We start from the raw sequence: 23,847 nt of genomic DNA, 5'->3' as shown, positions 1-23,847 counted from the left end.
TGCCTTAAAAAAAAAGACTTTAATTAATGAACATGACATCTTAAAATAATAATAATAAACATAATGATTAATAATGATAAAAATATTGACCGTTGCATGCCAATTCATATCATATCACGAATAACACATAAAGCTTATAGGTCAGACGTGACCCATTGATGCACGTATAAAAAGCCAACTAGTTCGGCTAAAATATTCCATGGACCCAGGAAAAATTTTATGGCTACACAATCTCGTAACTATACCCAAACACGAACGAGTTGGATGGAAAAAGAGAGAATGCCTGGATTAGACGTCTTGTCTCCGGTATATCTGTTTTTACGATATACCTTGTTAGGACCATATCACACTATGTATTATTTGATAACCTAAGAAATCCTCCCTGATTAGGGATGGCAATGGACGGGGGTGGAGGGACGGGACAGGGTCTCCACCGCCACCCGTCTCAAGATTAGAACCTCCATTCCAGCACCGGGATGGATTTTAACATCCACCCCCTCCTTAATCCCCGTTTCATGTCCTCCATCCCCGGTTCAAACGGGGATGAGGCGGGGCGGGGCCCGTTTCTCCGTAGTCTATTGCCATCCTTTAGAAGGACTGGGGATGGAGCGGGGCGGGTATCATGGCAGAAATGGGGCGGAGCGAGGAAAAGTGTAAGTCTATCCCTGCCTCCATCCCCAAATGAGGATGGATTTTAACCTTCGTCCCCGCCTCCATCCCTGTTTCATACCCTTCATCCCTGGTCCAAATGGGGGTGAAGCGGGGCCCGCTTTCCCCCGTCCACTGCCATCCCTACCGCTGATAGCTACCGTGCATAGAGTAAACTAAATCTAATTCTAATAAACTAGCAAAGCAAATTGATTAAAGATAATAGAAGCATACTTTTCATCCCGAGGAAGCTTTACCACGCACGTCGAAGGAGAGACAAAAAAAGAAAAAAGAAAGAACAAGACAAAACTAACTTATTTTTTCTTTAAACAACCTTCCAAGTATTGAACCCGGCTAAAGGTTTTGTGTTTAGCCTTTATTTGAAAGCAATCCGAATGGGGGCTAACCTTTGGGCTTGCCTCTTAGTTCAATTATACTATGCTACCTAGAAAGATTTCAATGTTGTTGGATAATTGGGAACCACTTCTTGCATTAAGACAGAGAGTCCCAGTCTACCTTATTATCTTCAACCACACTTTTCAAAACCAAACAAAACTCTCATTAAGTAATATTAATTAATAAATTAAGACAATTTTGAAAGAAAATTTTAAAGATACCAAAATCATATCCGATAATTAAAATTTGTAAGAACATACTTCAAAAATATGATTTATAAAAAGTTGCTTCATGATTTTTGACTCAATATACTTAATTATTATTATATATCAACATAAGTTGCAATGAAAAACATACTAGAGGTTTAACTTACATGTGCTCATGCTAATGGGGTATTGAGAAAAGCTCTGTTTACCCAACATATGGACATATAGACCAATAATTGGTACGTTAATTGTTCAACACTAAAATTTGCTTAGCCAACTGTAATCCCAAGTCCACCAACGAGTGTGATTGTTAACCATCGTCTCTTCAGAAGGCTACTTGCCCTTCGCACATCGAAATGTCTAATTGATATAGAGAGACAATGAGGGTTTCTTGCAAACATGTGTGTTGTATACTTCACTTTATAGGTGTTTGCCATCTTTTTTTAAAAAAAAACCTTGAAAAAAAAAACAGAAAACACATTGCATCACCCAAACTCACTCAAGATTTACCCCTAACCTAATATGTGAGGCACACAAAATAATGTATTTTAATTAATAAATTAAGATAATTTTAAAAGAAAATTATAAAGATTTTGAAGATACCAAAATAATATCCAATAATTAAAATTTTTAATAACATGCTTTAAAAACAAGATTTATAAAAACTTGTTTAGTAAATCATGATTTTGACTCAATATACTTAATTATTATTATATATCAACATAAGTCACATTGAAAGACGTGGTTTAGCTTGTATACTATGCTCACGTTAGGTACCGTAATGGGTATTGAGAAAAGCTCAGGTTACCCAACATATGGACATAAAGACCAACAAGTGTGATTTTGAACCATCGTCTTTCTATAAGGTTACTTTCCCTTCGCATATTGAAATGTCAAACTCATATAGAGACAACGAGGGTGTAATGCCCCAAATTTTCAAAACAATATTAAGTAAAAAATTTATAGATTTTTTTTTTTTTTTTTACTTTACAACAGAACTTATAAAAGGTTTTTAGCAGCGAAAATGAACGATAATGAGTCATTGATTTTCGAAAACACTGGCAAGTCACAGATATCTATCCAAGCACTCATTAACCACTAAAGTATTCTATTTATAAAAAATAAGTTGTTTATTACAGACATCATTGCTTAGAAAAAACAATATTCTTATGAAACTTGGTTTTATAAAGGAAGCAGTGCAACACTGTCAGGAGAAACCTTGAAACTCGATGTCGCCTTGTTCTGCATATCGCATTGCAGGTTCAGTACCTGTATTCTTCATTAAACAGTATCAGAACCATCGCTGATCTGGTAAGAAAGCATTCAAATCAAATCAAGGACAAACTCGTGAAAATACACACACCACTTAGGGCCACAGTTTGCAATAGCAACGCAAGTCTCCATGACTTAGCGTATATCGCGAAAGTCTCCTCAAGGCCATGATTAGAACATCAAACTCAAGTCTCTAAGACTTGGCACATCTGTATCCCACGAATCCAAGCAAGAGATCCTCAAACTTAGCTTAGTAGTGCAGATTCAACATGGGTCTTTGCCCTATCGGTTCAGTAGTATACCGATCTCAACACATTTTACAAGGTTATGCAGGACTTATCAGAACAATGGTCATTCATTCATACACTCATACATCGCTGAACCTAGAACTAATGCATTGTTTCACTATTAACCTTTCACCCCCTAGTACACGGGAGAAGCTTGAACTTCGGCATCAACGTGATGTTTTAAGGGTTTATTATTTTATGTATTTTAGATACCCTAAAGGCCTGATGACTCTGTCCATGGTAGGGCGATAAAACTCATACCAGGATAACCCTACCAAGCTATTTTGAATGCATATTCTACTGCAGTAGTGAGGTTCAATCCTTAAATCTTAAAGATAATCCGACCTCCAAACCTCATGAGTGACGGGAGGTCCCTTGAACTCTTTGGTTCATGATAAATACATGTCACTCACAGGCTGTACCATCACTGTTTTTTATGGTGAGCAATAGTTCTGAAGGGGTTCGGCAACATAACCGTTCTTTATAGGACATTTGAATGCTACTCGGGCAACCAATGCATTTTGTACTTAAGGGAATATATACCCCAACCCCATTCAGTATTCTGAATTATGGTCCAACCATGTCGTCAAGGAACTATCGTTAAGTTTTATTCATATGCATGCATGACTTTGTTCTCGGCATGTACGACCTTCACGAACACTTCACCTCTTTTGTGTGAACAACAAACTCTGACACTTCGGCCCTTACGAGTCTAGTTGTATAATAGAATTCCATATGAGCATGCATATACCACGATCACATTGGATTGACTGCTCAATGTATATAAATGTAACGATCACTTGGCCTAGTCAAGGTGCAACAACTACTCTATTTCACCGGCCCTTACGAGTAGAGTGCCTTCACCGACGAAGGTGAAACTAGCAATTCCAGCAGAGTTTTGACAAGAGAGGCATCATCATGCCATTCAACTAGTTCAGGAAAGTCTTTTGCCAAATATTTTGATACCACTTCCTCAGTTTGATGGAGGAAACGTGACGACCCTTTCTACTTTGTAGAAAGTACTTGTCAAAATTTTGACAGCACCTCCTCTGTGTGATGGAGTACGTGCCGCCCTTTTCTAAGCTTGTTGGGCTTATTTTAGAAATTTCGTCTGCACTTCCGCTCTTTGACGGAGAAAACACTATGCTTAACTCGATGATAGATGCACACCATTGTACATACTTCACATCTATTATGGTTCGTTAGAACTTTAAGCCTTAGTTAGGCCATGCGCAAGTGATTTAGGTTTTGTTGAAAAAGCAGTTTTGCGCAAGAGTGAAGCCTTTTCAATAAGAGCTTCTTTCATCAAACAAAATTTTGATCGAGGAGCGGCATTTTAAATTGCGATGCATGGACGCTATCCATCTCTAAGTCATTCTCAATCCATCGCTAAACAGTTCAACAACGGATTTGCGATGAATTAGCGTCAGTCGCTAATCCGCAGAATTCTTGCAGTGAAAATGACTTCTATATTCTTATGGGGCCTACCTAATTAATTTCTTGAGATATTTTTGTGGGTCTCACAGAATGTTTTTTGTGAGATATTTTTGTGAGGTCCACTGGATATTTTTGTGGGTCATATTTTTTGCGAAAAATATGAGTATATAATTTTTTTCGTATCGATGAAACTAAGTGAGTTGAGTTGTTGAAATCTTCTAATTTTACTTAGGAAGAAAGTTATAGCTCCCTGACTGTTTGAGCATATATTTGCAAGAATACATACGTCATAACTATAATTGACTCGTTAAAATCTATTTATTTCGTATTTCAATTTCATATGTTATTTTTATATAAAATACCTTATGAATTTATTCAAAATTTTTGTTGAAAATTTTGTGAGTCTTACAGAAGGTCTCTTGCAAGTATGTGTGTTGTATACTCCACTTTATAGGTGTTTGGCCTCTTATTTAGAAGACCTTACCGTTAGAAAAGCAAAAGAAAACACTCTGCATCACCCTAACTCACTCAAGATTTTATCCTTAACCTGATTGAATGTAGGATGCGTGCGTTCGACCTTGCCCATGGATGTCCATTTGTATTTTTCATTTAGTGACTTTAACTTTTTCAAAATAGACATGCACACAGTCAGGTAATACATGAAAAATCCACATCAGTCACATATTTTACTAGGATTCGTATCCTTGCAAAAGCTATGAGTTGGTTGCACCTAGGGATGCAAAGGGGTCGGATGAGGAAAGGATCCGAAACGAGTCAGAACAACTAAAAATCACAAAACTTTCATCCTTAGTCCGATCCATTTGCATCCCTAGTTGCATTGGTGAAATGTTTTTTGGTTCGAAATTATTTGCATCAGATCAAAACCTGAGTCAGATCTCACTATTTACGGGAAAATGTTGGCTACACTTAGTGGTCGGACCCAGGTTGGAACTAAGCATTACCAAGCCAACGTAATTGGATTTATCATAATTGGATCGGAAGTCGGATTTGGATGGGATGGGCATATGCTAAAACAGAATCCGGATTTGACTATCTTAAAATATGACATTTACATGTATTCGGACTCGGTTCTTAGTTGGATTCAGGTTTTATTCAGGCTCGGGCTCAGATTCAGATGCAAAGTTCAATACCTGACTCCACAACTGATTATTAACTGAATCCAACTTTACCTGATTCAGAATGATATCCAACCCTAATCCTAACAGTTTACATACCTAGCTACACTAGTGGATTCCAAAGCTAGGCACATGTTTGGTTTAGTAGAAACCAGCCCTTGAATCATGTTTTTCCAATGTGTAGATCCAAATTTCTCGGGGGTTGAAAATCAACAACATGCAATACACCCAATTTTAAGGAAGCAGATCAGGTCATGCTGATCACTCATGCCAACATCGTGGCCGTCCGTTTTGTATTTTGAAAAGTTAAAAAGTGAACAAAACAGTTATATGCTACGTGGCATTCATCCAAAATGCAAACAGACGGCCACGATGTTGGCACTAGCAAAAAGCTCATGTTCAGCATGACCTGATCTGCTTCCCAATTTTAACCCTTAAAAAATTGCCCCTTTTGCCAATCGGATCAGATGTCGGACAATATAAGATCCATTTGAACCCTTATTTATTGCTGAATTTTATACATAATAAATGAGAAATAGCTATTAAGATCCAAATCAAGTGACGGTCTCTATTCCAGACCCGGTCCATCTCAGTCTGACAATGCCAGATCCACTTAGTTAGATCCAAATGGATACCCAGGTATTAGCTACATGAGCACCACACTCATGCTTTCAACCTTCATTTAGATAAATCCCTCATATACAAAAAAGATAATGTGCAATATCCAGAATGTATATCGGGTATCAAGGTGTCATCTAATAGAAGCCTGCAACGTGTCCAAAGCGGACCCACCAGCAACTTAGTTCGGGAGTCCACCTTGTTGGTTTGTCCATAATACAGGGAATCTGATTTAGCATACTGTTGATCAAATGTGACTTGTCAACTATTGTCAAGTCATGAGGTGGCAAAGCAGGAACCAAGTCTTTGGTCCCCGGGGCTTCGGGTCTCCCCTGTCCACACGACACTAGTTGTCATGGACAATCATTTAGGGTTTTATATATATATATATATATATATATATATATATATATATATATATATATATATATATATATATATATATCACTTTTCTAGCCTACCTCCAGCCTACTGGCGATTTTGATGGGTTTTTTCATGTTTTTTTTAATTTGTTTGTACATACGTGTTCTACATGCTTGATTTTATAGGAATCAACTCTTAAATCACATGATTCCTATCAGCAGATAGGTTTTTATAAGACTTAAAAATCAATGATGCAAGATTTTCATAAATATTCAAGGCTTAAAAAATCATATTTTTTTTATTATCAAAAAACATGATCCAAGTGTTGTTTCTTAACAAATCTACACCAGTAGGGTCAAATTTGTGAAAAAACACCCAGTTTGCACTTCGTAGGCAGCTTGAATAATATATATATAATGCATTTCATATTGCAAATTGTTTTGGAGAAAAAAAGTTTTTGCTAAATAAATATCAAAAGTTAAATCTCCAATCGATTGTTGCGATGAGCCAGGACTGAAAAACAAATCAAGCAGCTCGTGACTAAAACAGGTTTTACTAGTTCATAAAATTAGATCGGCTAGACATGCCATCACTATTGAGGGAAAAAATGGGTGTTCAGCTCGGCTCAGCTTGTGTAGACATTCAACTGTATCATACTTTCTCGTAGAAACTTGTTGTTTGATTGTTTTGTTTTTTTTTTTGCAAATCAAGACTTACATATATGATCCACATGGTTTGCTTATTGAACAAAAGGGGCCTTTTAAGGGCTCTACAAAAGTAAAACTTGGCCATAATACATCAAAATTTCATTATTAAAAGATTTTATTTTTGATGTCAAATCACTCGATTCAAATGTGATTCTTAATAAATGAACCATCTTGAACACGTTAATTCATCCGATTAGATTGAGCAAATAAAACTCACACCTATGATTGTTCGCACAACCTTGTTACCTGCTTGAGTTTGGCTTGGCTTATTCTGGGTTCAAGCTCAAGCTAGGTATGAACTCAAGTGAGCTCGAGCTTTTGAAACTAGCTAGATTGGCTTGTTTAACTCATTTCTAGGACTTACTGATAAGTTCCTTGATTTCGAGTATCCTTGGCACACCTGACCTCCTTGGTTCGGTTAAAACCCAGGCAAACCTCCGGATATTACAGGCTTTAATTCAATCAAATGAATCCAAATACAAATTTAGTTCTTATTTTAAGATTTGCATTTAAGAAAATGTGTTGGATCTGCATGAGATAGCAGCTTGGACCCGGCCAATTTAGGATACCCTGCTTTTAGATTGTTCTAAGTAGGGCCCTATGGGTCAGGTATATCGAGCCCAGCAGGGTGAACCCAAACCTGCCCAAATAACTAGTTGTTTGATTCGGGTTTTGTTGGGTCATAAAAATTAAATATCATAGGCGGATTCACATAATTTAAGAAGCCTATATTCATTAAAACTACAAATAAAATACTTGGGGTGCTTGGTTTCAATTTGGGTTGGGCACTCGACACAAAACCTAACCCATTGACACCCCTAGCTAATTGTAAGTTAAACAAAGCCAAGCCGAGCCAAGCACTGCCTTGATGAGTCCCGTGATAAATCCTCAAAAGTGAGCCAGCTGGTGATGCATATCTCCCATCCCACAAGGGGTGATGTCTCCATTAATGAAAAGGCAAAAGTAAAACGAGGTAGATATATAGAAGAAAAAGCAACAAAGGTGAAGTGCTCAACATAAACTCTATATAACCAATGCCTGCAAGGAGAAGCTGACCGGCACCCTGCTCCAACAACACCCATGGCTGCCCCTACAAAGAGCGCCCGACTTTCCGTCGCCGTGGAGAGAACCGGGAAATGGTAAGTCACCTTCTTCACTCTGCTCGCCGGTTGATTAAGTAAACAGATGCGGTCTAGATGGTTGTCTTGGCAAGCATGGCAGATATCTCTCTCTCTCATCTAGTTAACATTCAAAACCTGGTGCATAAAATCTTGGTAGATGTTTATGCGATCTTGCATATGCATCTTAGTGATCTTCCACTCCCTCCTCCTGATGCTACCTATCCTTTATCGCAATCTGGGCAAGGGGCTCCGGCGTGAGCCCATTTTATGTGTCTGATGTTCTTTTCTCTTGTGCTTTCTTTATTTGTTTTGGCTTTTGCTCTTGTTCAGTTCATGGGTTCAACATTTTGTTGATCTTCATGAGTGGTAATGTTGAATTACTTTCGGCTCTCTCTCATCTAGTAGGGGGGGGGGGAAGTTGATGGGACGTTATGAGTTTGAAACCCATAGGTGTGTGTTCTTTATAGCAAGCAAGCTGCTGAAGCTTGGTGTACTCCTGGGTGGGTAGGAGAGACTCAGGGCTTGGAACCAATGAACATGGTTGAGGGAGGCCGTTTGTCCTCAGTTGTTTGAAAGAAGATTGGCAGATATCTAAACAGTATATGTTTCGAATCGAGCAGTGAAAACATTCTTGTGCTCTGATACCATGTGTGCTTTTGCAGGGTTTTATCTCAAGATGTTCCTAGCGATGTGGTCGTTCAAGTTGGGGAGGCCAATTTCTGCTTGCACAAGGTACTTCACCAACATGATCTCTGTGCTCTCTGAGCTGGACATGATCATGGATCCAGCATGGGCCTTGCAAAATGGATGCCCTGGTGCAGTGCAGGTGGGCCCACCGTATGCCATAACATGTGTGGCTTAGGTACACTTTTTAGATGGGACCCACCTGCAGTTGCCCTCAGCTTGGGCATCCACAATCACTAGTTCAATTCCTTCCTGCATGCTTGCTATTATTGCCTTCGTAGCAAGAAAATAGTTAGCTATGGAAGTTGATTCTGCTGACGAATAATCATTATTTGCTTTTAAGAGAATCTTCTCACAAATTGGGCTTGGCTGGTAGATTTCTGATTCATAGCAAGCTATAGCCAACTGATATAATCCCTAAAAAAAAAAGTTTGATTCAAGAGTCTATTCACATGTATGTTTTCAACTATAGAGATCACATCCATATCGAAGGATGTGTCAAAAAAATATATTTAACCTATATATTTTGAAAGAGTATGCACATTTAATGGGTGGACCATCCCCTTTTCTCTCTCTTTTATATATATATGTATATATATATATATGATACCTTACTGTCCCTTGTTTGTATAGATCTAGCCACCAAATGGTACGTAGAAGCAACCGTGCAGATGTGTTTAGCATGCAAGCATGGTTTATTTATTATGTTAGAACATTTTTATATGTTTAATACATCATAAGATCTTATTTTCGAGACACGGTTCACAATTCATGAAAAATAATGGTGGTCTAGAAATAATATAAAATATCATATTTCATTCAACTTTAATAAATGAAAATACTAAATAGAACATGCTAAACATGATTCAAAGGTTAGATTTGCATTTGGAGCTTAGATCTATGCAAATCAAGTGTGTACTAGACCCCCCCCCCCCCACACACACACATATATATATATATATATATATAGACTATTTGATTTTCTAGTAGTAGGCTCATAATCATGCTAGATGGTTTTACTAGTAAAAAATCATGATAACATCACAACAAATTCAATTTACTATTAGTATAGCATAAGTTTTGGAAATTTTAATGCAGTTTTAACATGGTTTTATTTGAGCTTTCTATCTCTCTATTTTTTCCTGTTTCTTGCTCTGATCATTTTCATTTTGAAATTCACATAGACATTTTTTTTATTAAAAAATAAGGTTGTAAATTGAAGAATTTTCCTTGATGTGAAAATCAGAGAGAGAGAGAGAGAGAGAGATTATTTGATGACTTACCAAAGAGTTCAAAAATAAATCAAAATTTCATTATGGGGATTTTCTCTCCAAAGGAAACTCTCACAACAAATTAATTTTTCTCTTGAAAAATCATGGGAAATAATGGTGTATATGAACTTTTAAAAATGTATAAGAAAATATAGAATGATATAAGAAAATACTAATGAACCGGTAGGTGTCTGCCAAACCCCAGCTTGCCTATAAAAAAGATAAAAGAAAAAATACCATGTCAATAACGTGATAATATCACAATAAAAACACAACAATTTCAAAATAGGCGATACTCTAAAAATATATCATTTCTTGTGATATTATGTCAGTTTTTGAGTATCTCGTGTATGAGATTTTAAAACAAAAAGGGCAATTGCCTAGTATTTGTGGTACTCATGGAATTAGAAAAAAGATACATTAATTATGTAAAAAAAATCACAATTCTTTTTATAAGTTGCAGTAAGAATAATCAACACTCCTTGCCCAACATCAACGTCACCGGCTCTGATACCATATATATATAAAAGAGAATAAACAGCTAGATCATCGTGATCTCTAACAGATTCCACCAGTGTCTATATATTAGGGGACCATGGGCGCTCACTTTTTCTTTTTTTGATGGCGAGAAACCCTTGTCCAAGCAAAAAAACAAAGCTCGGTAAGGATCCCACACAACCACCGTGCCTTACGTGACCTACCTCTGAAAGCTACGGACACAACTACCCTGAGGGCCACGTGGCATGCATCGCTATGTATTGCTTCACTCTTATCAATGGCTGTTGTTTCATTACATGTGCCTAAGATACTTGCAATAATAATGAGGAAAGATTACCAACCGAGGGGCTCCGCTTATCTGGTAGGAGTAGCTACTGCACGTCACCTTCTGTAGGAACGTTGCAAATTCAAATCTCAATAGTATCTCTGGTAGGGGTCTGCCTAACCCCAGCTTGCCTTTCCAAAAAAGAGAGAGAAGATCAGCACCAAACATCTCACTAGAGAACTGTGAGAGTGGGGCCAAGTGAATCTCCATCAAGTGGATGTGCGGTGGGGATAAATTGTTTATATTCATTGGGGCCTGATCTGCCCATCCTACAACAGATTAGGGGTGGCAATCGGGTCGGGTTGGCGGGTCAGCATACCTCAACCCGAACCCGACCCGTTTATTAAACGGGTCGGCTGTGGCAAACACAAACCCGACCCGTTTAATAAACGGGTAACCCGACACGACCCGCCAACCCATTTAATAAATGGGTTGGGTCGGGTAAACGGGTTTTCAGGTTCGCGGGTCAGGTTGGCGGGTCGGGTGGGCGGGTTGGTGGGTTGACCCACCCGCCTAACCGGCCCGTTTATTAAACGGGTCAGCCGGGTTGGCGGGTTGGCATATCCCCAACCCGAACCCGACCTGTTTAATAAACGGGTTACTCGACCCGTTTATTAAATGGGTTGGCTTAAGCCCAACCCGAACCCGCCTAAGAGGCGGGTTGGCGGGTCGGGTCAGAAATTGCCACCCCTACAACAGATGCCTAGGAGTGTCAAGGGGTCGGATCTGGTTCAGGCCCAGGTAAACTTGAACCTGGATTTAACATTGAGATGTACTTAGATCCAGACCTAGGTCTGATTGGGTCCCTTCTAAGAAAAATCATACCCGGAACTTATAAGGATTACATGAATCAGACCCGGTCTATATCCGATAAAATAATATTTTTATTCTTTTCATATTGAAAATCATGGGTCTTAATTAGAACTCGGATCAGACCCGGGTCTGATATGAAATTTCATAAACCATGACCCTTTATCCTGTTTCAAATCAAACCTTCTTTTTTATCACCAAAAACCCTGTCTTTATAGGGTTTGAAACGGGTTTAGTCCGGGTTAAACCCGGCCCATTGACATCACTACTGAGATTGCCTATAGGGCTGAGCCCGGTCCAAACGGGGCGGGGCCCCATTTTCCCCAAGTCCGTTGCCATCCTATGATCTCCGTGGTCAAAAACATGTTGGAGGCATCTGATTATGTTGTGTAAAAAGATTTTTTAATAGCTTCAAAAGTCATCTATAAATTAGAATTTTCTGATTGAAATTTTTTTGGTTTTCATACCGAACCACTCAACCCAAAGTATGTTTTCGTGGAGGGCAGACCAATCTGTTTCTCTCTTCACTTGATTTGCATAGATTTAAGCTCCAAAAGCATAGTATAACTTTTGGATCATGCTTAGGACGGTTACGCATGTGCTAAAGTTGATTCAAACATGATGATTTATACCAGTTTTACACACCGCCATCATTTTCACAATCACAAAAGTAAAATCTTGTGGAGTATTAGATATGATAAAACCTTTTAACATAATAAATAAATGATGCTAAATACATCTGTATGGTTAGATTTAAAATTTAGTGACTACACATGTATACAAACAAGGTCCATTGGTGTATATATTGTATATATGACCTTGTTTTGTATACTTGCATCACAATTCCTACCTTCTATAGTAATGGTTGTTCATGAATTTGCTTTGTTTTACAGTTCATGCTGGTGGCTAAGAGCGGCCACATAAGGAAACTGATCATGGAGAGCCCAGAAACTGATCTGTCGAGCTTCGAACTTCTGGACATCCCGGGAGGGCCGGCGATCTTTGAGAAGGCAGCCAAGTTCTGTTATGGGACTAACTTTGAGATCACTGTGAGGAATGTGGCTGCACTGCGGTGCGCCGCTGAGTATCTGGAAATGTCTGAAAAGTATTGCGAAGGCAACTTGATCTCCCGGGCGGAGGAATTCTTGATGCATGCGGCGCTGACTACGTTCTCTGGCGCCATTGCCGTCCTTAAGAGCTGTGAGGAATTGATGCCCTTGGCCGGAGAACTGAAAATTGTTCAGAGGTGTGTTGAAGTTGCAAGCTTGAAGGTATGCATGCTGGTATTTACTTATATAAAAGTTTCGAAATAATAAAATGGTAGTTGCAAAACAGAGTTGCCCGGGCTTGGCAAGCGCCATGAGCCAAGGTTCACAAATTGATTTGGCTGACTGGTGGAACCACAGCTACAAATCACCCTAGACTTTTTTCAATAAATGGGAAAAAATAGTCTTGCCGAGTTCATTAGCATAAAACCCCAAGTTCTCACCAAAGGGGCCTCCGCTTGTAAGTTCAAATCCCAGTGGTATGGTTGTATATCGGGTGGGTCTGCCTAACCCCCCAGCTTGCCTATAAAAAAAACAAGTTCTCCTTATCCACCGACGAGCACACAGCTTCAGCCTTCGGAAAAATCATGAGGTTTTATGTTTGGAACGGGGCAAATTGTGACCAAGTTCATGAACTCCAATGTTCCTATTGCTACTAGAACTGGTGGAGTTTATGAACTTGGGTACGTCACTGGATGGTTCAATAACAAGTTGGACATGAGCTCGACTCTTTTGCGGTGAGGCTGAAGCCGGGTCTACTCTGTACCAGTGGTTTTGGCTTGGCTCATGTTGTTCGAACTCGAAAAATAAGTTTAGCAAGCTGGATATGAACAATAGGTACTCACCTTTGTTCAACTCATATAAGCTCGTTGGTTATTAAAAAAATATATTTTAGATATAATTTATATGTATTTTTTTGTAATCCTATTTCTTCCAGACCTAAACCAATGTATTTTTTCTATAAACACGATAGCTCAAACTTGATTCATTATGAACTCGAACTCAACTTGGCTCGTTACAAGAATGAGAGCTCGTTTACCAGCCCTAATAGTTTTAGGTCAATGAATTCGGTGAGCAGGGTAGTTTTTATGCATAGGTTAGATCAAGTGATACGTCAAAACACAATTTTTTGTGTTTCTGAAATCAACACCGTTGGTAGCCTCCATCTTTGAGTAATATATGATGGCATCAGCACATTTTAATGGGCTCCATCGTTTACACAATGAATGGTGATGATGAAGGCCATGGACGGTGGTGATTTCAAAGCACAAAAAAATCAGTATTTTGGACATATCCCTTGTCTTTTAAAGGATTTATGTTTGTTACAATCCATTTGGGATCTACTTGTTTTGACTAAATCTAACCTTTCATAGATTTGTTCAACATACTCTGTTTTTAGTAAGAATTGACTCTTGGATTATATTTTTTTAACAAAAAAAATATGTTTTCATGCATAGAAAAAAATTGATGCCTTGGTATTGACAGAAAAACCAGTTAGATTCTTATGATCCAAAAGCCCGTTCTCACTAAACAAAACATATAGATCACTTAGATGTAAAAAAAAAAACACACACACACACAAACAAGGGGCTTCAACTCATTCGCACTGTAGCAAATATTAAACCTCTTTTAAAATCGCAAACCATCGACTATATATAATTTCCTCCTTTTCTTCTGCCGATATTTTTCTTTCCAAATTTACCTTTGTCCTGCCTTAATTTGTTGTCTTATTCCAATTTCAGGCCTACAATGAGTCAAATTTACAGACGCGGAAGCCGATGGGGTGGTGGATGGAGGAGCTCTCCATCCTAGCCGTCGATTCCTTCAAGCGATTCGTTTCCTCCCTCAAGGCTCGGGGCGCTAAGACACAGACCCTCGCAGCGGCGGTCGTGACCTACGCCGAGCGCTCCCTCCGGGAGCTCGTCCGCGATCGCACCGGCGGCGGGGGCCGCTCCGTCCAGGGCGGCGGCGAGCGGCGGAGGCTCCAGAGGGAGGCCCTCGAGGGGATCGTCTCGGCGATGCCGCAGGAGAAGGCGGCGTTTCCGTCGGGGTTCCTCTGCTGCCTCCTTCGGGCGGCGATCTTCCTGGGCTGCGCTCAGGCGACGCGCGTCGAGCTGGAGAGGCGCGTGGCGGAGGTCCTGGAGCACGCGGCCGTCGACGACCTGCTGGCGGTGTCGATGGGGTACGAGGGGGAGCGGGTGGTGGACCACGAGAGCGTCCGGCGGATTGTGGCCGGCTTTGCGGAGAGGGGGCGGAGAGGGGGCGGAGATGAGCTGAGGGGGGTGGAGTCATCAGCGATGCAGAGGGTGGCGAAGACGGTGGACGCGTACCTGGCGGGGATCGCCACTGACGGCGAGCTGAGCATCTCCAAGTTCACGGGGCTGGCCGCCCTCATCCCCAAGTCTGCCCGGACCCACGACGACGACCTCTACAGGGCCGCGGACATCTACTTGAAGGTTGGTTATTATTATTATTATTATTATATGCGAACATAGAAGGTTGTTTATTATTATTATTATTATTATTATTATTATTATTATTATTATACGAAAAACCAGCCTTTAGGGTCAGTGGCTTTCAATGCATTACCTGCGATCACTTAGGGTGTCAATGGACCCGGTTTGATTAGGACTCGGGTGAAATCAGACTTGGATTAGATTTTCAGGTTATAGTATCGGGTTTAGACTCGGGTCTAATATAAAAAAACCATATCTGGACCCGATACGAACTACATGAACCATAAATAATATTTTTATTATTTTTACATTGAAAAATTATGGGTCTTAATCCGAACTCTGGTTGGGCCCGGGCTGGTATAAAATTTCACAAACTATACCAGGGTCCATGTATTAATCAGACTTTCGGGTCTGGACCCAGGTCTTAATCGGGTCTTTTTATTTGTCATCATACCCAGACCCTATAGCCGTTGGTCGGGATAAACTCCACCCGTTGACTCCCCTATCATCACACTGTCCTAACTCCTAAAGGGCAAAACTCCTTAGGGTAGGCTTACCCTTTCCCTCATTGAAAGTTGGTTATTTATTACAGAAAATTTCAGTTAGGAGTTAACCTTTTATTCTTAATTTTAAATATATGAATTTATATTTTTAAATTTCAAATATAAGACTCTCTTTTCCTGAAAACTGCTTAATAAGAGCTTACTTTTTCTTACGTATGAAAGAAGCCCTCTTCATAGGAAAGGGCATCAAACAAATACCCCCAAAGTTCAAACAGTTTACTTTTTCTTTTTTTTTTGTTTTAAAAAAATGAATTTGTACTTTTTAATTTTCAAGGGACAAAAAAAGAATCACTTTATCCAAGATAACAGATATTGACATGAGATCCTTATTTGATTGTTTTCAGAAAAGTCGGGCTGATATTTGAAATTTCAAAAATGTGAGGCTCATGTTTGGAATTAGTGGCAAGAGGTTGGTCCCTAAAAGGAATTTTGCCTTGTTAGTATTGCAAGGGTTATTTATCGCTGATTCGCGGGTTCTTTTTAATCGATCGGGTCTGGACCCGAGTTAGGGCCAGTAAGTAGGATTTTGAAATTTATATTAGGTGAACCCTGTTTTTTTTTTTTATTGGATACGGATTTGAGCCAATATTCACATTATGAAAATAACGAGTTCAGATCAAAGGAACGGTTAAGTGACACGGCTAAGCGCCATAGCCAATCACATGGCAGCATTGTATGGTGCCCACAGTTACAAAGTGGAGGCCCCACATGAAATGCTATCATGTGATTGGCTATGGCAATTAGCCATGGCACACAGCTGCTCCCTGGATCCGCTCTCGAAAAAACCTTAGACCGGGAAACGAGTCCGACTCCCTGGTTTGGATACCATGAGCTAGATCCAGAAAGGGCCTTATTTACTAAATTTGGACCTAGGGATGTAAACAGGCCAGACTTGGTTTAGATCAGAATCCAGGTCCTACTACCTTAAAATCCCACATTTAGATGTACTCAGATTTGGATTTTGTTCGGGCTCAAACATGAATTCAGATACAAAACTGGATACTGATCTAGTCTAGATCTGACTTTGGTTGACGAATCTGACTAAACATATTTGGATTTGGTTGAATATCTGACCTGAATCTGAACCGCTTACATTGCTAAATGTGGTGCCGCAATCCAAGGTGCTGGAGAAGGTCTCATGATTCTACTTTTTGCATGAAGGGTCGCCCTTAGGACTTTATTTGGTTACATTCATCCTTTGTCATCTTTCATCTTTATACCCCCTCTTAAATCTTATGATGCAAGTTGTTTGATCAAATCTGACCTTATGGATGGATTCAGGTCGATTTAATAAGAATAGACCGTTAAATCATATTTTTTCAATGAAGACATATGGTTTTTTAAATTGCAAAATTTAACCTTTGATTTTTGAATCACCAAAAAAGTCCTACACAACTCTGATTTTCGCAATTTAAATATAAATCTTCACTGAATGAATGATATAAATCACACATATGTGGAGTCCCAATTTGATCAAAACAAATACCATCAATGAAATCCTAATGAAGGGTTTGAAGATAGGGATGACATAGGCGATGATTGGAAAGGACTCGAAACATTTCCATGATGACAGACGCTTTACTATTGCACCGAGCAATGACTCTAAAAATGAGTCCAATATTCAATCTGGATGGGACTCGCTTCCACCCCTATGTCCATTATTACTAGTACAGGTTGAACTAATGGACCAACGGGGGCTCCACGTGGTTGGTATGAGCTACCAGTGCAGTCTCCTTGTGGTGGGACATTGCAGGTTCAAGCCCCAGTGGTACGTTGAATGGTAACCGGTGGGGTCTGCCTAACCCACAGCTTGCCTTTCAAAAAAAATAAAGGTTTAACTAATGGATATTTTGTCATAACAACAGGCACATCCCGGACTAGATGAAATTGAGAAGGAGAAAGCTTGCAGTATAATGGACCCCTTGAACCTTTCATATGATGCAAGAGTGCATGCTTCACAGAACAAGAGGCTCCCAGTTCAAGTGGTGTTGCATGCTCTGTACTATGACCAACTTAAGCTCAGGTGCGAGGATCACAAGACCTCTGATGCCTCCATTATCCGAAGCCAAGTTAACGCGGATGTCTTGCTGATGAAAGAGAACGAAGATCTGCGAATGGAGTTGGCAAAGATGAAGGACTTGGTATCGGGTTTGCAGAAGAATAATCAGGGGTCCTCATCGACAAAGTCATCAAAGAGGCCGACGTTCTTCTCGTCAATGACGAAGACGCTAGGGAAGCTGAACCCGTTCCGTCATGGCTCGAAGGACACATCGCAGATCGATAGCACCACTTGTGGGAGCATCGATGTTTCCAAGCCGAGGAGTAGGAGGTTTTCTATATCTTGATCTTGATCTTGATCAGGGAGGAAGGGATGGTGGCCATGGCCTCCCTGCTTTTCTCCTCGATTTGTGTAAGAAAGATAATATGCATGGCATTAGTATAAGCAGTCCAAGTCTTTGTTCACATGTGCCGCAATTCGTGCCTGTGTTGTGCATGTGCACGTGTGTGCACACACGCGCACGTGCATTTATTAGCCTGATGATACATGCATGTACAAAGTATGCTTGCACACTTTATATTCTTTAATTTCTGCCCACAGCAAATCACAATCTTAAGAATAGGTGATACAAACTTTCATTGCAAATCAAGTGCTGCCAAAAATAGGTTGAACTGACATGCAATGAAAGGCAAATGATGTTGAATCAAGTATTGGATTCAGATTATGGCCATTGTTTCTCACAAAAGGAATCTCTAAACTACAAAAATGGCGAGCTCATATGGTGCTGTTATGATATATTGGGAGGTTATAACCAATGTTATCAGTATAGGTATCGGCCCCCAATCATTTGGCCGATATACCGATTCTCAAATGAATACAACAACAACAACAACTACGCCTTCATCCCAAAACAATTGGGGTCAGCGATATGAACCAAAAAAGAAATTCATTTTGGGTCTTCCACATGAATCCTTTTCCTCCAATCATTTCTATCCAACGCCATGTCCTCGGTGAGGTTCAAAGCATTCATATCCTTTCCTATCATCTCCATCCAAGTCTTCCTAGGCCTACCCCGACCTCTTTTAACTAATATATTTTCCCATTTCTCCAACCTTCTAACTGGAGCATCATTAGGCCTTCGCCGAATATGTCCAAACCACCGTAAACGATTCTCTCGCATCTTATTTTCAATGGGTGCAACACCTACCTTCTTACGTATCTCTTCGTTCTGAATCTTATCTTTTATTGTATTTCCACACATCCATCTAAGCATCCGCATCTCAGCTACACTCATTTTTTGAATATGATGTCTCTTGGCAGCCCAACATTCCGTACCATATAGTAAAGCGGGTCTAATAGTCGTCCTATAAAACTTTCCCTTCAACCGCAATGGCATTCTACGATCGCACAGCACTCCAGTAGCACTTTTCCATTTCATCCACCCAACCTTTATCCTATGATTTACATCTCCATCAATTTCTCCATACTTTTGAATGATGGATCCCAAATATTTAAAATAATCATTCACCGGTATATCTTGCTCACCAAGCTTCACTACACTCCCATCACTACTTCGTTGCTTACTAAACCGACATTCCATATATTCAGTCTTACTCTTACTCAACTTAAAACTTCTAGCTTCCAATGTCTGTCTCCATAATTCTAACTTAGCATTAACCCCAGCTCTAGACTCATCAATCAAAACAATATCATCAGCAAACAACATACACCACGGTACATTTTCTTGAATTGATCTCGTAAGCTCATTCATCACTATCGCAAATAGGAAAGGGCTTAAAGCAGATCCTTGATGTAACCCAACCGTTATCGGAAAATTGGTTGTCACCGATTCTCAAATGAATAATTAAAAAAAATAATTTATGTCAATTAGAACATGACACGTGGTAAAACTATTAAAATACTATTGAAAAATCATTTTAAGCAATTTTATATTTATTAAAAAATAACCAATTCAGGTTAATATCATATCGATTTTCTGCTGACATCGGTCGACACTTACAACATTGGTTATAATCACTAATGTAGTGGGTCATGTAGTTGTTAAAGATCAAGGTGATGGAAATAGCAAGCAGCTGAAGAAAGATCTCGAGAGCTATCCAGTTAAAGGATACAACTTTGGCTAATTAAGAGTCCTGAAGAAGAAAGAAGTGGGGAAGAGGTTGGAACTTCCAGCAATAATAACCTACCTAAAGAGATGGGTTAGAATATAACCAAGTTTCCTAAAACTGTAGGCCTTCGCTATGTAGAACAAGAGAGGAAAACTTCCTCTCTAAGCAATGTAAGTAAATGAAGATCTATATATTAAACCTCTCTCTCTAACTTGAGCATTGTGTATGGTTTGTGGTTTGTTCCATTGACGCCAATCGTGATACCTTGTCATTGTATCAGAGCCAACGTTATCATCATCATCTTCTGCCCTATAGAGATCAGCAACCCTCATGGTGTCAAACAATGAGAAGAACAATACCGATTTAAGTTCCTGTTCCTTTTCTCACAAAAAAAAGAAGATAAGTTCCTCTTCCAATTCTCTTTTTCCATCTTTACCTGCCCCAAATAATTTCATGTGCTTTCTTGGGACCAAGTTTAATGCTGAAAGTTGAGCTTTATGAGCATCTCAGTTTCGTCCACTATTGATTTCATAAGACTTAAACGGTCACGTAGATATGGTTTAAAGCCAAAACCGTGTGAGATTGTTGAGAAAGATGGCAACACTATTCTTAATCCTGAGTACATCGTGTGCAGGAGACATGATCAGTTGTTTTAAGCTGGATATATTCTCACTTTCAGACTCCATATATATATTCACACTCAGGTTGCCAGTCTTGAGACCTCCTACGAGGTGTGGAAGACACTCAAGGATTCCTATGCTGCTCATTCTAAAGCAAGGGGCATGCAATTGAAAGAGCAAATTCAGTGTATTAAGAAAAAGGAGAAAAAGTACAGATATTATGTTGAAAAAGCAAGTTGATTAGGCATGGCTGTGAAGCCCATAATGGAAGATGATCTGGTCCTATACGTGTTTAGAGGTCTCCCTCAAGAGTACGACTCCCTGCAGGTGTCGCTCTCCACTCATGACCGTCCCATCACTATGATCGAACTCCATAGCCTACTTCTTCTTGCTCATGAAGCCCACCTAGACGACAATGATGAAAGCGAACATGAGGTGTGTCATGAAGCTAACTTAGTTCAGCGAAATAACCAGACCTATGTTCATGGAAAATTTAGAGGTGGTCTAGGTGACTAACATGGTCGATTTAGAGGTAGAGGTCGAGGTCGATAGGATGGTCGGTATCATTCAGTTCAATCGAACAACTAATCCTAATCAACCCAAAGCAGGTTATATGTTCCCCCTCGGAACACGCAAGTGCGTGTTCTGGGGTCTGAATGAGCGCCATGTATGTAAGCACATGGGGCACGTTTCCCCGCATGTATTGGCATCACTTAGCATCGAAGTCCGGTTTGTTTGCAAAGACTTAATTACCCTTTCCCTCCATTAGTGCCATGAAACAATATTTTGAGTAAAGGACAAAAATGTCCTCTCGTCAGAAAAGAGAAATGGTTAAAATCATCATCGTTTTCGCCTTTAAGAGTAAACGATTCTGCTTTAATAGGAGTTCCTTGCAATATATTGTCCTAAACGTTCTGGCTCACCCTTTGACGATGCACCATCTACTGTAACAGGAGCTCCCTTTGACGACGCAGCCTTTGACGTCGTCTGCTGCCCCGGAATCACCCTTTGTCGCAGTCTGCTGTCATCGAAGCACCCCTTTTCATCATCTACTACCATTAGAGTGTAGTCGGAGCACCGTTGCCACCATCGGCTGCATCTACCTTCTAGGTGTTTCTCCTCCACTATCGGATTAGCAAAACTTGTGTCATTTGGCTGAGTTTCGTGTAAGGTTTTGTTATATAAACAAATTGATTTTTGTTATGTAAATTTGAATGCTAAATCTTACAACTGGTTATACCATGCTAAATGACACCTATTTTCATGCTGAAACAAATCGATTTGTACCTATCAACCTTCTAGGCGTCGAAAAATAGTTAGCATGATTTGGTCTTATGAAGGCCAAACATTACAACGATATGTATTTATTAGGGCTAAATTTCTACAATGATTTGTAAGTTTGAATTTAACAATGATTTATACATTTAATGCAGTAGTGATTTGTTTGATGCAACAACAATTTATATGTTTCAAGCAGTAGTGATTTAGTCAATTTATGATTCATGATTTATACATTTAAAACAACCATGATTTATACATTTAATGCAGTAGCAATTTATGATTTACAACGATATGTACTTATGAAGAGTTCAATTTCTACAACGATTTGCGGTTAAATTTGTGTTGTGCAGGTTGGCAATGACTACAATTCGCAAGACAAGAAAGCCTTCGCCGTTGGAGGGGATGACTCTTGGACAAATCATCCGCCAATCCGATATATATGAGGGTTATGTAAAGTACCAAAATATAATGAACATTAAGAATGAAAAAGACAGGAAGAAATTGTTAGATATTTATTATGCGGAGCCTGATCCATTAGATATTAAAGCTGAAGAAGAAGAAAGATGACGAAGAGAAGGAAAAGCAAAGGAAGAAGGAGGAGGAGAATGAAAACTACATGCACTTATGAGGCAAAAGGATTTCTTCATGCCAACCATGCAAAATTAAATCTACATGCACATCATTCTTTATGTTATCTGTCATAATCGTCAGTTGCATCACACTATACTATGCATCAAGTTGTTTTTTACTTTTCTATTAAAAGAAATAACTTATCGTTATTTACGATAGCGATTCACGTGACATCGATTTGATGATAGCTACAACGTTGTGAAGCGATTTCAATTTTAATCGCTAAATAAATAGCGATTTAAATACTCAATTCGCCACCGCAATCGCGCAACAATATAAATGTCACACACATACATTTCAATATCATAATACAAATATCTTACAAATCGACACTAGCAAACACATAATATGTTACAAATCAATATACATATCGCATAATATATTACAAATCGATACACAAATTCATCATAATAGCTTACAAATCGATATTAACAAACAAAACAATATCTCTCAAATCGATAGTATGTTACTACAATCGCGATTTGCTTTATACAATTCCAATATTTTCTATACAAAGGCAAATTATTGTGGCCAACATATACGTCATTGCGTAAATCGCATAAATCATCAACTAAAATCTAGGTCTCACAAGGCATATCGATTTTTGACAACGAGCGGGATGCGGAATGACGCTTACTGTTGAAGTCCAAATGTTACAACGATATGTTCTTATGAAGGATGTGATTTCTACATCGATTTGTACGTTTGAAACAATGATTTGTATGTTTAAAGCAGGAATAATTTATACGTTTGATGAAATAACAATTTATACTTGTTGACGATAGCGATTCACACAACTATTTAATTATAAGTACGAAGCTTTCAAGCGATTTTCATAGAAATTGCTAAATGAGCAACAATTAGAGCACGCAAATGGTCACCTCATGTCGCTATAATGTTAATTCATCATGCACAGTTTTCAATGACATACTACAATATGTAACAAATCGACACTAGAAAGCACTTAATATTTTTCAAATCGGTACATATATCCCATAATATATTACTATACCTAACCCTATACCCTAAACCCTAAATCCTTAATATCTTACTAAACCCTAATCCTAAACCCACAATATATTACTAAACCCTAACCCTAAACCTTAAACCCTATACCCTAAACCCTTAATATCTTACTAAACCCTAATCCTAAACCCATAATATATTACTAAACCCTAAACCCTAAACCCTAAACCCTAAACCCTAACCCTAAACCCTAACCCTAACCCTAAACCCTAAACCCTAAACCCTAAACCCTAAACCCTAAACCCTAAACCTAAACCTAAAACCTAAACCCTAACCCTAACCCTAACCCTAACCCTAACCCTAAACCCTAAACCCTAA

At 39.2% G+C, this 23,847-nt stretch overlaps 1 protein-coding gene across 1 annotated transcript; it reads left to right on the top strand.

Moving 5' to 3' along the window:
• Nucleotides 1-7,836: 7,836 nt before the first annotated feature.
• On the top strand, nt 7,837-18,307 carry LOC149846321 (root phototropism protein 2-like). The gene is made up of 5 exons (XM_089996294.1): nt 7,837-8,209; nt 8,854-8,923; nt 12,673-13,050; nt 14,568-15,281; nt 17,710-18,307. Exons 1-5 carry the CDS (start codon nt 8,151-8,153, stop codon nt 18,187-18,189), a joined length of 1,701 nt encoding a protein of 566 aa, XP_089852420.1. The 5' UTR covers nt 7,837-8,150; the 3' UTR covers nt 18,190-18,307.
• Nucleotides 18,308-23,847: the final 5,540 nt, after the last annotated feature.

The sequence above is a fragment of the Nuphar pumila genome, chromosome 2, assembly GCF_984573655.1.
Source record: "Nuphar pumila chromosome 2, dmNupPumi1.hap1.1, whole genome shotgun sequence".
Lineage (NCBI taxonomy): Eukaryota > Viridiplantae > Streptophyta > Magnoliopsida > Nymphaeales > Nymphaeaceae > Nuphar > Nuphar pumila.
Note: the sequence above shows the minus strand (reverse complement) of the source record. Positions and strands in the feature narration are given on the sequence as shown.

What these genes read in the sequence shown, in the direction of transcription:
- LOC149846321 (XM_089996294.1), top strand. Translation starts at nt 8,151, where the DNA reads ATGGCTGCCCCTACAAAGAGCGCCCGACTTTCCGTCGCCGTGGAGAGA. An exon ending in GTGGAGAGAACCGGGAAATG is followed by an intron (nt 8,210 to 8,853) that starts GTAAGTCACCTT and finishes GTGCTTTTGCAG; the next exon opens with GGTTTTATCTCAAGATGTTC. An exon ending in CCAATTTCTGCTTGCACAAG is followed by an intron (nt 8,924 to 12,672) that starts GTACTTCACCAA and finishes TTTGTTTTACAG; the next exon opens with TTCATGCTGGTGGCTAAGAG.